The sequence below is a fragment of the Fundulus heteroclitus genome, chromosome 4, assembly GCF_011125445.2.
Source record: "Fundulus heteroclitus isolate FHET01 chromosome 4, MU-UCD_Fhet_4.1, whole genome shotgun sequence".
NCBI classification, from domain to species: domain Eukaryota; kingdom Metazoa; phylum Chordata; class Actinopteri; order Cyprinodontiformes; family Fundulidae; genus Fundulus; species Fundulus heteroclitus.
This window is the reverse complement of record NC_046364.1, coordinates 940,461-960,878: the sequence shown is the minus strand read 5'-3', so window position 1 is coordinate 960,878 and position 20,418 is coordinate 940,461. Positions and strand designations below refer to the sequence as shown.

The window sequence follows — 20,418 nt, the reverse complement described above, 5'->3', positions numbered from 1 at the left end:
TAAGAATAAAAAAAACACAATACAAGTACCATTATCAATTAAATAGGTGCTTTAAGAAGACAGGAATACCAGTGTCTCCACAGCTTAGACTGGTATCAGGTATCAGATTGCACTACGTGTGGTGTCAGTAAGTGACAAGATAATATCATTGCCAGATGCATTTAACCTGCAGATAAACTTATACATTAACTTTCTTAAAACAGCTTGTAGGGTATTGACTCTTGCTGTGACAAACATCTCACTCGCACTAGTCCATCTTGGCCGTTTCAAAAGTACCAGCAAAGCATCATTATAGGCCGCCTGCAGCCTTTGCAGTTTGGTTTTTCTATATGTAGACCACAGGTGAGCAGAGAGGTACAATATGCATTAAACAGTTTGACTTTATCAGTACATGCAAGGGTATTAGCTTGAGCATACAACATTCTTCATTGTCTATAGATATCATCATCGTCTGACAGATTTTCTGTGATAATGTGCCCAAGATACTTGGTTTTATTTGTAACACCCAGCAGAGTGTTTGACAGTTGCTGGGTGTTGATGTTAAGTAGTTGATGTAACCCAGCAGTACTTGGACTAAATATCACTAAATCATCTGCATACATCAGGTGATTCAGTACAGAGTTACCAGCCACACATCCAGAGTTACAAGCTCTCAACTTGGTTGACAGATCGTCCAGATACAAATTATTAAAGAGTCCCCCCCCCCCCCCCCCCCCCCCCATTTAATCTGCAGTGTTTGCTGAGCATACTAATACTTCATAATACGAACAATGTACTCTGGTACACCTTTTTGTGTCAGTTTCATGAATAGTTTTCTGTGATTTACTCTATCAAATGCTTTCGATTCATCCAGGAAACACATAAAAACTGAAGAGTTCTGCATATTATATTTATAAATAATCTCTTTTAGAGCATATATACACATATGTGTGCCCAGCCTAGCCTTAAAACCAAACTGGTTATCTGTAGAATTAATAACCTCTAAAATCCTGTCCAGCAGGATTGACTGGATAATTTTTTAAATTATACTGGCCAGCGCTGTTGGACGATAATTATCAGAACTGCCAATCTTCCCAGTTTTATCTTTGATAACGGGTACTAACAGGACACTTAAAATAGAGTCAGGTAAAAGACCGTGTATAAAAAATGCTGTAAAACAGATGGAAAGTAGAGGAGCTAGCCTTGCCTGCATGCTTTAAATGCTCTGCTGAGACTCCATCCAACCCAGTGGCTTTATTGTTTGACAATTTGGAAATAGCTTTATGAGCTTCATAAGGCAGGATTTCATCTATATGGTCAACATTATTTACAGTGTATGGTTCACTATGAATACAATTAAATAATCTGCTGTAATGTTGATGCCACAGCTCCAGAATATTAGCAGTGCCTGATATGCATCAACCGTACAGAGCAGGGATGCTTTGTAGGATGTCATACCTCTAACTTCTTTCCAAAAGTCTTGTGTATTGTTACAAAAGAGTTTTTTGGCCATTGAATAATTCCTCATTGCTCTTTAATTTTTACCAATATAACGCACAGCATACTTGTATTGGGCATTTATAAACTTTTAATGTTCAAAGACAGACCCAAATCTGGCTGAATCCATTCCTTAGAAACCTCCCGAGCTCTATTAAATAATTCAACCACAAGGGTATTCCAACCTGGCCTGATCTTATTTTTCTTTTTTGTTTATGAAAGAGTTTAGTTGGTGCAATCAAAACATTACCTATTTCATTATACATAGAACAAATGGATCCAAGGTGCTCAGAAATTCTGTTATTTTCTGAACACATAATGTGACGATCATGCAGCACTGCAAAAGCAGAACTAAAAATAAGTTAAATTTTCTTAAAACGAGTGTATCTGTCCTTGATTTGAGAAGGTAAATAAGATGATCTGCAAGTGTAATAAGACTTTTGCACTTAAAATAGGAACATCTCCATCGTCTTATTTCAGGTGCAGGATGTCTAATTATCTTATTTTAGGGGTCAAAATACTCGTTCCACTGGCAGATATTATTTACCTGCTCACATCTAGGACAAAAACACACATTTTAAGAACATTTTTACTTATTTTTAGATCCGTTTTTGCACTATGAGGCCTAAATAAATGGCTGGCTTGGCAGAAGCTGGTGGTTCAGTTACAACTATGATATAACGGAAAGTTGAGTGGAAGGAAAACATGCGGCAGACATGGGTTTGCTGAAATAATTGATGTGTTATGACCTGCATCATTTAATGAGATAGCACTGAATTCATTCTACTAAATAATACCCTGTTAGTCCAGATAAAGATTCACTGCCTACTGCTCAGAAAGGAGATTAGATCTGATCCTAAGAATAAAAGTCACATGGCCCCACCTTGGCTTATGGCACAACCGTGACGCTACACAAACTGATGTGTTTTGGTTTTGGTGTATCCACGCTGTGACCCTGACTTTCTGGTGGTGACCGTTTGTAGTCACAAAAAAAAAGCTTTAAAATGTCTTTTAAATGTTTTTATTTAATAAACAATGACCATATAAATAAATAAAACATGTAGAAAAGTATGAAATTGTCAAAAAATGCAGGAAACCTTTTAAAAACCAGAACATTTGATCAGTTGGAATCAGGTGTGGACTTTGACTAGGCCATTCTAACATTTGATCAGAACCATCCCATAATATCTCAGGCTGCAGGTTCAGGAGGTTCTCCTGCTGGGAGGAGAACCTCCAGCCTGTTCTCCTCCAGGATGGTTCTGGATTCAGCTCCCACAGCATGATGCTGCCACCGCCGTGTTTTACCAGGACTGACGGCGGTTCAGGCTTGACGTTAATCTGCTAACAGCATGTTTCTCAGCCTGAACCTCACAGCACCGGTGGAGGACGTTTGAAATGGAAGCTCCTCCTCCAGCACCACCCTGGACCTGGACCTGGTTCTGGACCTGGTTCTGGACCAGATGGTCTAGAACTCTGATGGCCTCCTACCCGTGCAGCTCCTCTCCTGTGTGGGTCTTCGTGTTCGGCACCACGCTGCGACACCTCGTGGTGCACGGAGGCCGCTCTGCCTCGTTCTACAACCCGACACGGACCTCAGGCCGGTTCTCTTTGGTTCTGGATGAGTGAGGGGAGCCGTTCTGAAGGTCTTCCTTTGACCCTGTAGCTAAAGCACAGGGTGGATGGTTTAGGTTTACGGAAAGGGAACCAGATAACCGGACGGCTTCCCGCTGGAGAAGAAAGAATAACTAAAACTACAGAACAAGCATCTCTTCCTAATTTAGAGTTTAATTATTCAAATGTACAATAAATACTTTCAGGTCCATCTATATTCATGGAGCTTCTTGATGAGGGGCTGTATGTAAATATCTGAGTCAGTGATCCTGTAGTTAACCAGAAAGCATAAAAGAATAAAAGTTCTGGAAGAATGCTGTGGCTAAAATCAGCGGGCCCAGCTTGAGCAGAACCTTCTGACGGGCCCGGACCGGCCCGGCCCGACCCGGTCCGGCCCGGCCCGGCCCGGCCCGGCAGCCGAGCCCAGCAGGCGTTCAGGCCGACGGCGCCTCGGCGGCGTGCAGCCGGACGTGGCGCCACAGGTGGCTGTTGCGGCTGAAGCGTTTCCCGCACACGGCGCAGGAGTACGGCTTCTCGCCGGTGTGAACGTAGACGTGCTTCCTGAGCGAGGAGTGGTCGGAGAACCTTTTCTCGCAGAACCGGCAGGAGTACGGCTTCTCGCCGGTGTGCGTCCTCATGTGGACGGACAGGTTGGCCTTGTAGCTGAACGCCCTCTGGCAGATCTCACAGGAGTACGGCTTCTCGCCCGTGTGGACCCGGTAGTGGACCCGCATGTCTGAGTTACAGCGGAAGGCTTTTCCACAGACGTCGCAGGAAACGGGCCGGGGACACGCGTTCGGGTTGAATTCCCGCTGAACCAAACAGTCACTGCCGACCCTCTTCCTGGGCCGCCTCTCCTCAGGCTTCAGCTCCGTGGTTCTGTAGCCGTTATTAGAGCTTAGTTCCTGATCTCGGACCTCAGCTGCAGGAAAGCTGACCGGGTCGAGCAGGTTCTGGTGACCCGGAGCCACGAAATAATCGGCCTCCAGCTTCAGGACGGGCGGATCTTTCTCCTGACTGCTCCAGAACCCAGCCGGACTCCCGTTTCTGCCCGGTCTCCTCTTCAGCTTCAGGGTTCTTGCTGGTTCTGAATCTTCCTTCCAGCTTCCCACCGAGTCTCGTCTCTCTGACTCAGAGGAGCTGCCACAGCGGAACCGGTCCGTGTTTGGTTCTGCTTCATCGCTGGAAATCTGCTGATGAGCAGAAGCCACCGTCGAGGTTTCGGTGTCCTGCTTCGGTACCGGCTGCTCTTCGTCTTTGATGAAGCAGAGATCGTTGTGCTCCTCTTTAACCTGAGCAGGATCTGGTTCCTCCGGGTCCAAATGGGTTTTCCCCTCCTGGTCCCAGAGCTGCTGGTCTACAGGGATCTCCTCCTCGTCGTTTCTGAGGAAGTGGTGCGGAAGTTCTGGATGGAGAGCAAAGGACACAAAGACAGCTGAGAAAACGGCCACAGCTACAAACAGTTCAGCGCCAGGAAGGACCGGCCCATTTGGACCCGGTCTGGCCCAGAACTGAAGATTTAACGCCTTGATCTGCAGCTTCGGTTGTTCAGACTCTGTGTTTTCTAGGAGCAGTAATCGTGTGTTGGATAAACGCTGAGCAGGACATCAGGAAGAGGTTCATTACATCCCAGTGATCAGGCATCAGCGCGGACGCCTAAATCCCAGAAGGTCCCCTGCTGATCGGAGCCCAGTTCATCCAGAACCAAAACCAAGTCTTAGAAAACACAGCCTGCGTTATTTTCAGCTTGGGATCCATAAAAACTTAAAGACTTTTTGGCGCCTCCAGAACCTTCCTGCCTAAAAACACAGACCGGGTTGTTTTATACTCTGCCGGGCTTAAAATCTCAATTTTAAATGTTTTTCACAGATTGTATTTTAAAGAATCTCTTAGTAGAAAATCCTTCAGTTTAACTGAAACTAGTTCAGAGTCATTGAACGTGAATCGGATCATTCAGTTGGTCTGACTCCATGGCCGCCTCACGGACCAGCAGCTGCGTTTACATGCATAAAACTTCCTGATGGGATTAAAACGTGTTCGGGTTAAATAACGAAGCGTTTATATGGGCACAATTAATCTGATCATAAGGTGAGTTTCTATGCGCCTGGCTTTATTCAGAATAGAACAACTCTGACATGCGGCGTTATTTAATTCCACACAAAAAAAAAAAAAACAGAAGAAGAGTTTCATCTTTGCTAAACAACAAAAATAGCAAACAAAGCAGTTTTATACGCGTTTGTCTTCCTAGCGTCCAGCCTGGACCTCCACCAGGTCCTAATTACGTTAAAACGTTACTGAGTAAAGCAGCAACTGTGAGCTCTTTTATTTTTCCGAATAGAAAGGTTTTATCTGGAGCGTTTAGGTTGGGCACACATGCGCACTCAGGTCAGTTTTCAACATTTGGACTAACTTCATCCTGACCAGCGTTTATATGAATGTTTATCAGATTTTCAATCGGCATAAACCACGCCTCTCATTTATTTATTCTGATTACTTTAGTCCATGTAAACGCAGCTACTGAGGGCCAAGGGCCGCCTGGTTAGTCGGCCTCGGCCCTGATGGAGGATCATGTTGCTGCAGAAGACGTCGGTATGCAGGATCAGCAGAGGAGAGACCCACAGCTGTGGAAGACCTCCTGAGTGCTGCCATATTATCAATAATTGTGCAATATTTGCTGTGATGTTTATATTACCTTTATTTTTGTTGTTTCTGATAAAGCACTGCTGCTTCAGAACTAACTTCAGATTTGCTTTTTAAATTACTCTAAACTGAGTGTAACTCTGGTCTTTTACGCTGTGGGACGATTAAGGGATTCTTATCTTATCGGTTTACTGCAGCTTAAATGGAAATCAGCCGTTATTACGGCCAAAGCTGCAACAGCTTCCGTTTTAACAGGCTGATAAACAGCGTGGTGATAAAAACATGATCTGTAGTTTATCTGATGGAGGAAAACTGAAGTCAGATCATCTGGTCTGAAACAGATTTTATCTCAGCTTTCATTAACCTGCTAAATTATTCAGGGGCTGTTTTAAAAACGGCGACAAATTTGCCTTAAAGCTGCTGACCAGCACAGATGTCATCTGTCTCTATAACAGTCTGTCAGGCTTATTTCTTCAGGTAGTTTTTTTTCTCTGATAATATAGATAAAAACATCCAGAACCTCATCTGGTTCTGTTCTCCAGCTGGACCGACCGGAGCTGCTCACCAACCATAAAGACCCGCCCGGAACCACCAGGAGGAGCGGGTCGCAGGTTCTGGTTAAAACATCTCAGAACGGGTCCAATCATGACGGATCCGCTCTGCCTGCAGCCCACCTGGTCAGAGAATACCCAGAATGCCCCGGGGCTGCAGCTGCTCACCTGTCCGGTCCAGCTGGATCTCGGGTCTCCAGGCGGCGTCCAGCAGCCTGCGCTGGCGGTCCATCTCCTCCTCGTACTGGGCGATGGTTCTGTGGAACACCCCGAAGATCTCCTCCGCAGCAGCGGTCAGCCGCTCGCTGATGAACTCCCTCAGGTGCTGGACGGAAGACATGCTGGACGGGTTCGGCTCCAAGTCGCCCTGAAACTGTTTACATCCGCTAAGGGACAACTTCCGGTGTGGAGTCCGTGTTGGCGGCAGCGCCCCCTGGCGGTAACCTCCAGGAGCGCACAGCCGCTTCAGCTCCAGAGCTGGATTTAATGATGGGTTTATGGAAGTAAAGAGTGTTTTAATAATCCTTATGACCCAAACCCAGAGTTCTGACCCACATGTTCATGAACCCAAAATGTTCTTGGCCCCTCGTTAAAAGGTGAGCCCTGAAACATCGTTAGTTCAACTTTGTAGTCCAACTGTTTTTAATATTTCCGTTTTCCCATGATTTATTCTGTTTCATTTTCTCTACATTTTATTCCAACCTGCTTTTATTCTTTTTTCCCCTATATTTTAATCATATAAAGCACTTTGCATTGTCTTTGTACTTAAATGTGCTGTACACATTGCACATTTACACATTTGCACATACGCCATCAGACTGTTGAACAGCCACAAAATGGCCTCTGTACAATATTCGTATATTTGCACATTCCATCATTGCATCCAGCACTACAAATGCTGCCAAACTCTCAGTTAACACTGTCGTTTTTCTCCTGCACTGTTTACATTGTTTACATTTCAATTGTTTACTAGGAAATCACTGCTTCACTGAAATTCACTGCTATTTACTGTAACTTTTCAAGCTGTATGCAAAACGAAATTTCGTTCTGTATGCACTCTGTGCACTCAAAATGACAAATAGAGTTGTCTAAGTCTAAGATAAACTTGCCTCCATCCCTGTTAACAATGTTGTCTGCTGTTATTTTCTGGCTCCATAAATTAACTGAGGTCTGAAATTCTCCCAGATCTGAGAATCTCAGGCAGCGACCGTTAATGAAGGACGGATCTGTGTGGTGGTGACAGCCAGCCTCATGAACCCTCCAGGCTGAGCGGGTTGAGTCCGAATGTTGGCCCAGATTCTGCAGCAGCTCGCTTAATGCTTTATAATTCAGAAAATGTTCTGGCTAATTTGGTCTGAACATATTTAATGTGAGGTTTTCAGACAGAACGTCCTGTCACCTGGAAGTGATTAGGTTCCTTTTCTGTCTGGACTGGGCCTTGAACAGATTTAGATGTTTCTTATCCTGGACAGTATTGTGATAATCCGGCCTACACTGAGAACAAAATGAAAACAGATGGTTCTGTACAGGAGGAAGACTGGTTCTGATCCGATTGAGGTGGCCACGTTTCCTGATAATCAGCTGGAGGGGCATGTGTGGCTGTGTGGATCCAAACTAGACCACATTCAGGCAGACCTGAACCCAAACAGAGCTGAGCGAATGTTGGATGACTGACCGCCAGGTTCAGCCTGGTTTTTCCCCTGGACTTTGCTATTAGCTGAGCTTTTATCCTCTACTTCCAGAACTGGACCAGAGTTTATCTGTGTTACTGTCCTAGACGAAGCCGCCTGGAGCTAGTCTGCCATTCAACTCTCTACCATAGAAAGTACTCCTGGGTCAATGTGAGCTTCTGAGCTTTCTGTGTCTCTGCTCTGTCTTCTCTAACATAGAAAGTACTCCTGGGTCAATGTGAGCTTCTGTGCTTTCTGTGTCTCTGCTCTGTCTTCTCTAAGCCCCAGTGGGTGGAGGCAGATGAGCGTTCACACTGAGCCTGGTTCTGGTTCTGCTGGAGGTTCTCCTCCCTGTTAAAGGGGAGTTTTCCTCTCCACTGTCGCTTCATGCATGCTCAGTATGAGGGATTGCTGCCATCAGCTGTCTTCTGAGGCTCCAGGTTCCTCCAGGAGGATTTTACGCTGCAGGTCAGTGACTGGATGCTACCTGCTGGATTCCTGAGAGAGAAACTCTGAGCCAAGTTGGAGAATAAACTGAACCAGACTCTGTTGTTCAGGTTATTCTTCCGTCTAGCATCAATTGTAACAGATGCTGACCTGGAATCGGTGTAAATCCATTTACTTCTTTTTATTGTAAAGCATCTTGAGACGTCATGAATAAGGATGCTGCTTTAAAAACACAGAAACTGAATCGACTCAGATGAGTCCTGTCACATCATTATTTTATAATGATGTGACAGGATCTGGTCAGTTTCAACGCCACAGTGGAGGTGGACCTGCTCACCTGGACATCTGCTCACCTGAGCACCTGCTCACCTGGACAGCAGCCGTCCAAGGAATGGACGACGTAGACTTTACCTCTCAAGGAAGCTCAGGTCCTTCAGTGCTTTCAGCAAGATGCTGCAGATCTTCAGGCTGTTGTGGAGAGCGATCTCTCCTGCCGTCAGCATCAGAACCAGCTGAAGGTTTATTTAACAAAATGTTGCTGAACTGAATCACGACAGCTGGAGGACCAGCTGAATGCTAAATGTTGTTTTCAGGTAATTGAAGCAGAAAAAAATGATTTAATGACATTTAACGCAGAGCTGAGGATGAAACTTAAACACAGAGCCAGAACCGACTGTTTCAGAGCGCATTTAATGGCAATAGTGATGCTAAAACTTTTTTTTTATTCTTTTTGGCAACAAATCTGCGCCGGCATTCAGTCAGAACCTCTTGACCCAAACATGGTTCTAATTAAAGCAAACCCACAGGTTGCTTCATTACGTCAGGATTAAAGAGCTCAGAGGAACCCGTCCAGAACCAACGACCTGGTTCCAGTAATGTGGTGACAAACTGCAGGAGAACCCTTTAGTTTACAGCTTATCTGTGGACTCAGCAGCTTGGTTTAAAAAAAGCTTTACTAGCAAAAACATTCATTTACAGTTTTGATTCTGAATAAAGTTTCTTTTAACTTATTTTTAGCAAGGTTTAACAGATATTAAGCGTGTTAGTTTTAACTACTTTCATTTATAAATGTTTACATTTTCCCATTTTTCATAAGATTTTGTTTTTCGATGACAGGGAACAAAATAAATTGACGTTTTTCTGCTTGATAGTTTCTTCCATTAAAAGTAAGATTTGAGTCAACTACAGATTTAAAGCTTAAATAGTGAAAATTGTCCCATAATTCTTGTAATTTTTCACTAGAAACAGTTAATTTAAAGTCTAACAAGGAGAATTCCCACGATTCCTGAAGGCAACACGATGGGGAAGAACAAGTTAGAAATGAAAAAAAAATACAAAAGAAAATAAAAACATAAATATTTAAACTTATAATTAAAAGTAAAAACTAAAACTGAAAGGGAAATCGAAATAAAAATTAAAACTCAAAAAGTGCAATAAAAAAGAATTAAATCCACGTTCAAACAGAAAAACTTTTATTTCTTGTATAATCTTTGGATTTTTAAATATTCAAGATTAAAACTTGATATCCATCTTTAGATAAACATATTTTTCATTCATTCTGACTAAAACCATCAAACTTCACGGCCGTTTTCCAGCTCAGAACCGGATCCGTGTTCTAGAAACGGAACAACAGCTCAGTTTAGTTTCTCTTTCTTCCAGCTACTTTATTTCTGGTGGAGTTATCGCCGTCACTCTTGGATAAAAGAGGCTAAAATGTTAGAAACTGTGTTTTCCACGTGTAGTGAGGTGCAGTACACTTGGCATAGGAGCGCAACGCTGCCCCCTAGCGGCCAGGAGAATAGTGCTACTTCAGAAGAAGAGTCGTACGGAGGATAAACGCTGCAGACGACGCGTCCGCAGGTGTAATTTCCGCGCGGAGCATGAAGCAACCTTTACACCACCTGACGCTTTGCACTTAGATGCAGCTGCAGACCCGTTACACGAAGCTCTCCATGCGCTGTTCCTGAGTTAATCTGAAGCTCAGGCAGCTGCATCCTCTGATCCCGCTCTGACGTACTGCTTCCTGTCGCCGTGTGGTTCACCTGCTCTTCTTCCCAACCTTCTTATAACGGCAATATTTAGTGATGAGGAAACTTCAGGACTGGACTTATTGCACTGCTGGTGTCTGAGCCCAGAGAGCGACCCGCTCCAGCCCAGATGTCTGCATACCTGTGGACCAGGAAGTGGCTGGAACACCTGAGCCCAACAAATAGAGTAATGTCTAAACCCCAAACTGACTCTACAAGTCATGAATACAGTGAAACCAGAACCAACGGAGGAAGGATTAAACAGGTTCTCCTGAGGCGTACTGGGTCTATATTCAGATGTAAAAACAGCCGAGAACTGGAAATGTTCTCACTCCCTGAACTAAAGGAGGAAATCTACTGCAGGAGTTCTTCATGCAAACTCCTGATTAAAATCCTGCCCAGTGCAGCGAGTCAAATGTCATCCATCCATCCATCCATCCATCCATCCATCCATCCATCCATCCATCCATCCATCCATCATGTTCAGCTGATCCGGGGTCAGCTAGCAGCCTTAGTAGGGGGGAGTAGTGTCATCCTAACCAGATGCTGCCTCAGCTGTCACATCCACAGACGCTTTTTAAAAGCTAGCAAACGTTCCTCTGAGTAGAGGTAGACGATGAAAGCTGTGAGGCGGCGCAGCGTTAGCTCTGACCGGCCACCGCGCCGCCATCCTCCAGGATGATTTCCACTTCAGGACTGCAGCCTCTCCGGTGCGTCTTCATGTGTCGCGACAGGTGAGTGCTGCTTTTGAACCTCTTGGCACACGTCTGGCAGGAGTACGGCCGCTCGCCGGTGTGCGTCCTCATGTGGCGCACCAGGTTACTGCCGTGGCTGAAGCGCTTGCTGCACATGGTGCAGGAATACAACTTCTCCCGGGTGTGGGTGGTCATGTGGACGGTCAGGTGGCTGCTGCTGTTGAAGCATTTCCCACAGGTGGCGCAGGAGTACGGCCGCTCCCCCGTGTGGCTGCGGGTGTGGCGCAGCAGCGTGGTGCTGTGGCTGAAGCAGCGGCCGCACGTCGTGCACTGGTACGACTTCTCTCCCGTGTGGATCCTTATGTGGGAGATGAGGCTGCTGTTGTGGCTGAAGCATTTCCCGCAGGTCTTGCACACAAACGGCTTCTCCCCCGTGTGGATTTTCATGTGAGCAGACAAGCTGCTGCTGTACCGTAATATTTTTCCACAGATGTGGCAGGAAAAGGGTTTCTCTCCGGTGTGGGTGAGCATGTGGTTTCTGAGAGCCGACGCTTCTGCAAATCTCCTCCCACAGGTGCTGCAGGGGTGTGGCTTCTCACCTGTGTGGGTCCTCTTGTGGGAACTTAAATGGCTGTTCTGACTGAAACTTTTCCCGCAGGTCTCGCAGGAATACGGCTTTTCCCCCGTGTGAGTTCTCATGTGGACCGACAGGTACTTGCTCTCCCGGAAAGCTTTCCTGCAGATCTTACAGGAATACGGTTTCTCACCCGTGTGGATTCTGTAATGTTTCCGCATTTTGAAATTGCTGCTAAAAGTCTTCCCACAGACGCCACATTTCAAAGATTTATTCCCCGAGTCGGAAGTACAGAGACTGTCCAACGGAGGGAGGCCATCCACGGCGTTACTTTGACTGGTCCGGTTGCTGGTCGACCCCGAGTCTTCATCCCAGCTCGCCTCCTGATCCTGACGCTGGCTCTCAGCTGCAGGAGAGGCGTTAGAAAGGAGCTGCTTCCTGTTTGGTTCTGACCCACTGTGGTCAGTTTCCTCATAGTCAGACGTCACCAGGAAGCTGTCCACCTCCTGCTTCACTACCAGCCCATCTTCATCAGGGCTGAAGCACAGGTCCTCCTGCTCCTCTTTAATCTCAGGAGGTTCTGGTTCCTCCTGGTCCAGACGGGAGCTTCCCTCCTGGTTAGCAGGAATCTTAGCCTCCTTCCAGAGAAAATGCTTTGGGAAGTCTGGAGGGGGAAACAGGAACCAGATTAAAGGCAGTTCAGCTGAGATATGAAGCAGTGACAGAACGGCGACAGACGGTGAGCGGTAAGGTCGGCCTCGACTGTTTTTATGAGCGTAAAGGTTGTCGGGTCGGAAAAAGCTCCTTTCTGCAGCAGCTTTAAAAGTTTACTGTTAAAAACCTTTAAACCACGTCCAAACCATCCTCCTGCACGTTTAGCGCTGACTAGCCTGTTTTATTTCCCCGGTGTCTGAGCCAAATGAGCAACAAAGACTTTCACTGCAGCTGTAGACGAGTACGCACCGCTAGGTTGACCCGGAGTTTATCCACCGCTGTAACTAAATAATTATAACGACCGAGACGCTGGAAGTAACCTGCTGACGGCTGCCAGGGTTGATCAGAGCAACAATGCTGGTCAGAATTGGAGCAGAAATCATAACATTTAATATCTATAGTGGCCTTTCAGAAAAAGTGTGTTTCTACAGACAGGTCATGTGACCCAGACTGCACAGGTGGACTTAATTTCCCTAATTCTGCAACTTTTGAAGGTAACTGGTTGAACCAGAACGTCTTAGGGCTTCACAGCAAAGGGGGAGACATCTTCAAATGTAAATGTTCATGTTTTTTTTTATTTTTATTCTATCTTAAAATGTATTTATTTCTCATTTACTCCACTTGCTTGGACGATTTTATGCAGATCAAACACATAAAGTAAGATAAAATGACTAAAAAAAGCTGAAAATGCCAGCAGGGGTGAAAAAGAAGAATAGATGTAAAAGTTCTGCTGTTGGTCCATAAAGCCCTAAATGCTTAGAAATGGACTAAAACCCACTGTTAGGGTTTCTGGTCTGGGAGGAACCATGTGGACCGCTCAGGTCGCTGACTCCGTGTTCCCAGAACCAGAACTAAACCAGCTGGGCAGCGTTCAGCTTCTCTGCTCTGCAGCAAACCTGAAATGTTCAGAGACTGTTGGTTCCTTTAAATCTGGACTAAATGATTAAATCAGTTTACAGCAGCTTAAAGCCTCCGTCTCCAACCTTTAATGAAGAAACATGCATCACAGGGCGTGCCGGGGTTTGCCTTTACTGACCAGAACTCATGAGAAACCTTTGAAATCGTCCTCAGAGGTGAATGATTTTGCTGCCAGCCTCAAACCAGGTTTCACCCAGAAACAGGACAGCTTTCCTCACCTGTGTGGATCCTGTAGCGACTCGTAGATCCTGAAGGATCCTGCGACGCGCTTCCACCAGCCTCACGCCGCACAGAACTGTCTCTTCTACTCGCCGACGGCGGACAGTTGTCCATCAGCTTCCTGTCCCGTCTCTCCTTCAGCTCCGCGTTCCTCGTTGGTCCAGAGTCGGCAGGCCAGCCTCCCTCCTGGTCCGGCCTGTCAGACTGGACCTGGTTCTGGCTGGATTCTGGTTCACTGTGGTCTCCGTCCTCAGACAGTGGAGTCACCATCAGGACCTCCGCCTCCTGCTTCAGAGCCATGGGCTCTTCTCCCGGGCCGGGCCACAGCTCCTCCTGTTCCTCTTTAATCTCTGGAGCTGCAGCTTCCAGCGGCTCCACGCCGGACTGCGGCTCAGCAGGAGCCTCCTTCCTCCTGGGGAAACGCCGCGGAACGTCTGGAAGCACAAAAGAACCTTCAGTGTACCGACAGAGATTCCTGAGCAAACATTGACTCTGGCGTTAACTGAAGCTATGCTTCATTTCCTTCCTCAACGAGAGTTCGCTGAGAAGCTGCAGAGGTGAATAATCTCATGATTCAAAGGTATCAGTCAGGAGAAGGAACCAATACCGTCTGCATCTTTATTCAAAGACTCAGAACTTTTCAGGTCCCACTGTCCACTGAAAGCGCTTTACACTGGAGCCACATTCACACAACGAGTTAAAATCCTCCTCCTGATGGATCAGTTTGTGTCCCAGATGACTGTAAAGGATCTCTGTCCCATTCTAACCACCAGCGTCCCACATGAATCCTCCATAACGCCGCAGCTGATCACTGCATCAGCTAGAGACGCTAAAATCCCTCGTTTTAACCTGTTTTTATCCAGATGAGAAGCTTTTTAGTGACCAGGTGTTCCTTCTTGACTTCTTTCATTATAACTAGAAGCACATGATGACATGCATTTTTTCTGGATTATATTTATGAAAAATGTAAATATTTATTGATCAACGTGCTCCATTTCATGCGCTGAGGGTTATGGGTCGGGTCAGTCCCTGGTTGATATATTAAAGAATTATTGTTGCTCTTTGACAATGTAATTTGGAAAAAACTGGTCAGTTATATAACTTGTTTAGCTTGTTTTTATCGCTTATATAACGTGTTTCACTTACATTATGGGAAGAACTGGTACTTGTTTTTGAGTTCACATAAACTAAGAGCAACATATATACTCGTGCTCTGAGTTTTGCCTGTTATTTTGTTTCTCACATAAAACTAAGAACTTGTGGTGGGAACTTATGACAATGTGTTGTGGGAAAACAGGATCAGTCAAAGTGTTTTTTGTTTATTATTATTAAAGTAACAATTTACTTTCAGTCAAAATACATCGTTAACATTATGCACAAACACATACACTCTCACTCTCTCTCTCTCTCTCTCTATACAAAAAGTTAACTTAACTGAATACTTCATGCCCTGGAAATCTCTGTATTTTATACTGGATATTTTCAACCCATCTATTGAATTTAGTGCACTAGTTGATCTTTACTTCATCAGAGAACAGCACTGCAGCCAGAATATGGCCTTTTTTGACCTGCTGTATATTAGCCAGTCCCTAAGCTTGATGTATCATGAAACTGTTGACCTTTCAGGTTTTGTGATTTTTATTTTATTATTACAATGAAATAATAATACTGTTATGTTCATAGTGTTTTTTCCCTAATCCACCTCTTATATCTTTCAATGCCTATGTAATTTTGTCTGTGTTGTGTGCACCTGCCTGTTGCTTTAATCCTATTTATTTCCCCGTTGTGGGATAAATAAATCATTAGCTAATGTTATCTTAAATAACACTTTTTAATAGGATATATGTACTGGGTTCTTTCAAGGTCTTAATTACATTTTCTGTGTGGGCTCCAGTAACATCTGATAGATAATATCTACTTTGAAAGTTAACATGAACTGCTGCTGAAGATGACCACTCTGATCTACCTGGATGTTCCATGGAGGACTGAAACGCCTCAGTCAGAGACGTCTGTGGGTCTGTCGGGGCAATGACAGAAGTTTCGTCTCCTCTCTCCGTTTCTGTCGCTCAACGTTTTCTTGCTCATGGTTTTTCACGTGCTTAGATAAATTTGTTGTGTTTCCACTGAATTTAACCGGCTTTTTACAAAATATACAGCTTGATTTAATTTATGGTATTAAAATAAAGCCAAACAGCGCTACTTTCCCTCTGCATGTTTTTCGCTGCTGTGGTCTCTGGATCGACTGTGGGGAGAGAAAATGGCCATTCTTTCTCCACACCTGGCCCTTTGTTTGTAAGTATATAAAGAGGAGACCGCCCTCAGTGCGGTGAAGTCTGCCGTGGGAGGACGCCCGGCCGTGTGGATGTCGCTCTAACCTGACTGACCGACTTCCCAGTTCTGTGCCATGGTGAGAGACCTGTTGAACATCACGCCTGTTTGAAAGCTTGTCGGTTTTGATGCTCGCTACTTTGCTATATTCTGTGGGGAATAATGAAGGACATATTCTAGCAGAAATAGTGTTTGTTAATGCTTGCTGTATTCTGTGGGTAATAATTAATATGGGCACTATTATCCTAACAGAAACAGTGTTTGTGTTGTTGTTTTTTTGTGTGTTGCAGATCTCTTCCGGACCTGAATAAAGATTTCATAAAACACTGGTTCACCGCTGAATTAGTCTTTTGCACAGGAAAAATCAGCTCTGAGCAGCTGCCAGGAAACCTACAAGATACGAAAGAAATGTTCCGCAAAGTGTGATTATTATTAGTTTCAGACTACAGAAGGACATGTCCATCACACGTTAAAGAAACAACGTTCCCAAACGTTTCCAGTCTGTTAGAACAGCAGGTTTTACTCCACAACCTGATTTTTCCTGTTAATAATAATCTGATCCATGCATCACTTCATTAGCGCTAGCTTAAAACGTTTCCGCGTTAAAAAGGTTTTAACAGCTTAAACACCTCAATGCTATTATTTTATTTATTTTTTTATAAAAGAGCCTTAAATGTCAGTTTCAGTAGGAAAAAAAATGTCCTTTTTATTTTTATGATTGGGTTCAACATCCATTTTCTTGCTCACTTCTCCCTCATGGGGTCACGAGGGTTGCTGGTGCCGATCTCCAGTGTTCAAAAAACTTAAAATCTCGACTGCATCTCGTTAGTTCAACACTCAGACAGAACCTAGAAACTGATGTTCTCCATCTGATCCGACCAACGGCGCCACCAAGGGTTTTTTTTTTTCAATAAATGAATAAATGTAAACCATATTCCTAATATAATTACACAATAAAAAGGAATAATTGTTTAGCTCAAAATGTTAACTTTACTGTTACTGGTCTAAGCACATTAGATAATTAGTAGCATTAAAAATCAAACAATAAATCAAAAGATATCAGTAGGCTTTACTTAAGTCTGTCTGATAGTTTTCTACAGGCAGCTTTATCAGAAAAGTAGAATAAAATGCTGAAATTATGGCTTTTAGTTTCAGCGCCACCCCAAGACTTTAAGTGGCCCCTATGAAACATTTCTGGAGGCGCCACTGGATCCGACCGAGCCAGAACCTTTCATCTAAATATTGACTCAGTTAATATAAATGCCCGCCACACTTTTCAGATCTCCCAACCTGGATTCTGCAGCAGGCCCGCTGATGGTTCTGACTGATCCTCTGCATTCATCTATCTGAGCCCAGACCAGAACCTCGGGGACCCGGATCCAGGAGGCTGCCGCCGGGTCTCCAGGCGCAGGTTCTGGTTAAAACATCTCAGAACGGGTCCAATCATGACGGATCCAGTCCGCCTGCAGCCCACCTGGTCAGAGAATACCCAGAATACCTCGGGGCTGCAGCTGCTCACCTGTCCGGTCCAGCTGGATCTCGGGTCTCCAGGCGGCGTCCAGCAGCCTGCGCTGGCGGTCCATCTCCTCCTCGTACTGGGCGATGGTTCTGTGGAACACCCCGAAGATCTCCTCCGCAGCAGCGGTCAGCCGCTCGCTGATGAACTCCCTCAGGTGCTGGACGGAAGACATGCTGGACGGGTTCGGCTCCAAGTCGCCGGATCGCTGAGCAGGACCACAACAATGGGACCGCACACTTCCGGTTTCATGGGCTGGCGTCATTACCGCCCCCTAGCGGCGCCTCCGGGCTACTGCAGCCTGGTTCTCTACGTCACGTGTCCAGCAGCAGCTCCATTCATTGGCTGACTGATACACGTCACCGTTTTAGAGTTTTTTTTTGTGAAGATGTAAATGTTTCTGACAAAATTCAGCTGATGTCAGCAAATACAAACTCCCACTTTCCTGGATTCATTTTTCTTATAACGGATTCTTTATAGAAGTGTCTTTATAATTGATTTATTTTTGTATCATTGTGAATGTAATGCGACATGCTTCTTTTATATATTTATTTACCTTATAGTGGAATTTTTATAGTAGTGTTTTCATGTGTGAATGTAGTGTAACAGCCAGAGTCTGGACCCAAGACAAATTTCCAGATAAAAGGAAGGCAATGGATGGAAACTAAAAATGACACATAAAAAACCCAAATTTTTACAAAATGGACATAAAAACAAAACACCCAAAAATGAAATCACACTAACAACTAAAAACCTGTTCCCAGTCTGTACAGGAATGATCCTGTATTAATTCATATTTAGAGAAGGAAACTATCCTTTCTTTATGTTTTATCTTCAGTTTGGTGAAGTATGCAACTCTCTTCATCCTGACTGGAGGCTCACTGGGCTTTTTATTGATATAAGGGATTTCTGATGTTTAATGACTCAAAGGTGGGCGTTATTAAATAGAAAACCTTTTACTATTTGGCATAATAATAATAATTAGTAGTAGTATAATTATAGTTGGCTATAGGGGCATAAATAAAGATCTGAAGAAAGTGAACGTGACTTGGCTGTACAGCAACAGTTTCAGGGGTTCCACAGTTCAGACCTGGAGAGCCGCGCATCTCTGACTCCTGAATGTGACGAGCGTCTCGTTGTCAGGCCTCTGCAGAGTCGCATGACTGAATGCTTGTGCAGGTCAGGAGTGTTGGAGCATCTAAAAGCTGCAGGAATGGACTTGTCCCCCCCCCCCCCCTTTAATTAAATATATCTGCCTTGCAAAGTGCCTTCAGATGACTGTTATGGTGAAATGGCTGTTTTGTTCCACACATTCCTTGCAGGATGACGCCCCAGCATGTATGGCTGAATATGTGAAATAAGTATTTACTTTTCTCACAAACAACAACGTTCCTTTCCTTATAATAATGCGTTCAGAAAGCTGTGGTTCACCGTCTGCGACAAATGATGAATTTTCTTTAGTAACATAAACCAAAAACCAGGAGTTAATCATACATTTAATGAGCTTTTTACCAAAGCATTTGTCTGTCAGGAACATTTTAAAACCTGTGTCAACTTTAAAGACTTTCTACAGAAGAATGAGACCATGTTCTGTTCAACCCTGCGTGAAGAAATCTTCACGTTGCTGCAGGTCCGACTCAAACACAAAATATTGCATCAGCTGGCTGCTGATGACAACTCATCACATCTCTGGCCTCTGACTGCTAACAGCGATGAGAAGTTTCATCAGATTTAAACATGAAGATAAAATAGGTTGAGTTTTAACAACAAACCTCATTTCCTGATCATTTCACTTCACACTCAGCATCGTTTATTAAGGATTATGGTGATTATAGTGAATATATCTGCTGTCATCATCATCAGACCGGGTCTCCCAGCGCTTTCTGGTTTCCTCCTAAAGTCCAGCGCCATGACTGCCCTGTCTCTCTGCGTCGGACCGGTACCGTCCGGGTTGGACTCCACCTGGAGCACCATGGCTGCCCGCTCTCTGTAGCTCACTGTTGAACCGTGGCTTCTGATCTTAGCTTCAGCAGTGAGGCCTGCAGAGCTTCAGATGATGTTCTGGTTCTTCTGGGACCTCCTGGATGAGCCGTTGATGAGGTTCTGGAGTGATTCTGGTAGACCAGCCTCTCCAGGGAAGGTTCTCTGCTGTTCTCTCCACGTGTGGATCATGGTTCTCCTGTGGTTCTCTAGAGTCCGAAGCCTTAGAAATGGACCTGAAACCCTTTTTGTTTCTCATCTACAGGATCTCCTGATTCTAAAGTTCTGACAGTGATCAGAACCGGGTGTGGTCAGGGAAACGGAACCAAGGAAATGCTGTTAATCACAGGTGTGGGGGGGGGGGGGGTAATTACTGTTTCACACAAGAGCTAAACCAACCTGTTATTTCCTCATCTCTGTTATTAAAATTAATTTCCTTATCTGGAGAGTTTAAATGACAGAGAAACAGAGAAACAGATAAATCTGTGAGGGGAGTAAATAATGTGCAGCACGCCTCCTGTAATCTCATAAAAGTGCTCTTCAGCTGTTCTTCAGGTTTTCTGCACATCTTCCAAATGTATATTCCAAAAAAAGTAAGAAACAAAGCAACTGGACTTGTTTTCCGTAGTTAAAGACGTTTCGCTTCCTCTCCAGGAAGATTTCTCAATTCAAAAAGTCTGGAGTAATGATGAGTACCAAGCTTTATACTACTGCCTAACAAAGGCCTGTAAGGCTTAGATAACATGCAGATTCAGCAGAAACTGGTCCACTTCTCTGTAACGAGGAGTCGTTAGGGTCGTTATTGGTTTGGCTTACAGGAACAATGTTTTAATCACCCATATGAGGGTGAGAGTTAAGGTGATGATGGAACCGGGCGAATGAACACCACTGATCTCAGAACGCAGGCTGCATGTTGATGGAAACACTTGAAAACATGGAAATACTCGATGTGGCAGCAAACCCTGTAGCTGTCTCACGTCTGGACCCACAGAACCATTGTTCTCTAGACGTTAGAACATGGCAGAACCTTTAGAGCGTTTCCTGCAGTCCTT

At 44.7% G+C, this 20,418-nt stretch overlaps 1 protein-coding gene across 1 annotated transcript in view; it reads right to left on the bottom strand.

Annotated features, from left to right (window-relative positions):
• LOC105919401 overlaps window positions 1-17,666 on the bottom strand; it is a 47,135-nt gene extending 29,469 nt beyond the window's left edge. Inside the window, exons 1-6 of the mRNA XM_036135688.1 lie at window positions 17,390-17,666; window positions 13,542-13,976; window positions 11,066-12,355; window positions 6,447-6,755; window positions 3,528-4,492; window positions 2,965-3,050 (exon numbers count right to left, since the gene is read on the bottom strand). Of these exons, the coding sequence (XP_035991581.1) occupies window positions 2,965-3,050; window positions 3,528-4,492; window positions 6,447-6,755; window positions 11,066-12,355; window positions 13,542-13,976; window positions 17,390-17,651 (3,347 nt within the window). The 5' untranslated portion in view covers window positions 17,652-17,666. The remainder of the gene's footprint in view (window positions 1-2,964; window positions 3,051-3,527; window positions 4,493-6,446; window positions 6,756-11,065; window positions 12,356-13,541; window positions 13,977-17,389) is intronic.
• Window positions 17,667-20,418: the final 2,752 nt, after the last annotated feature.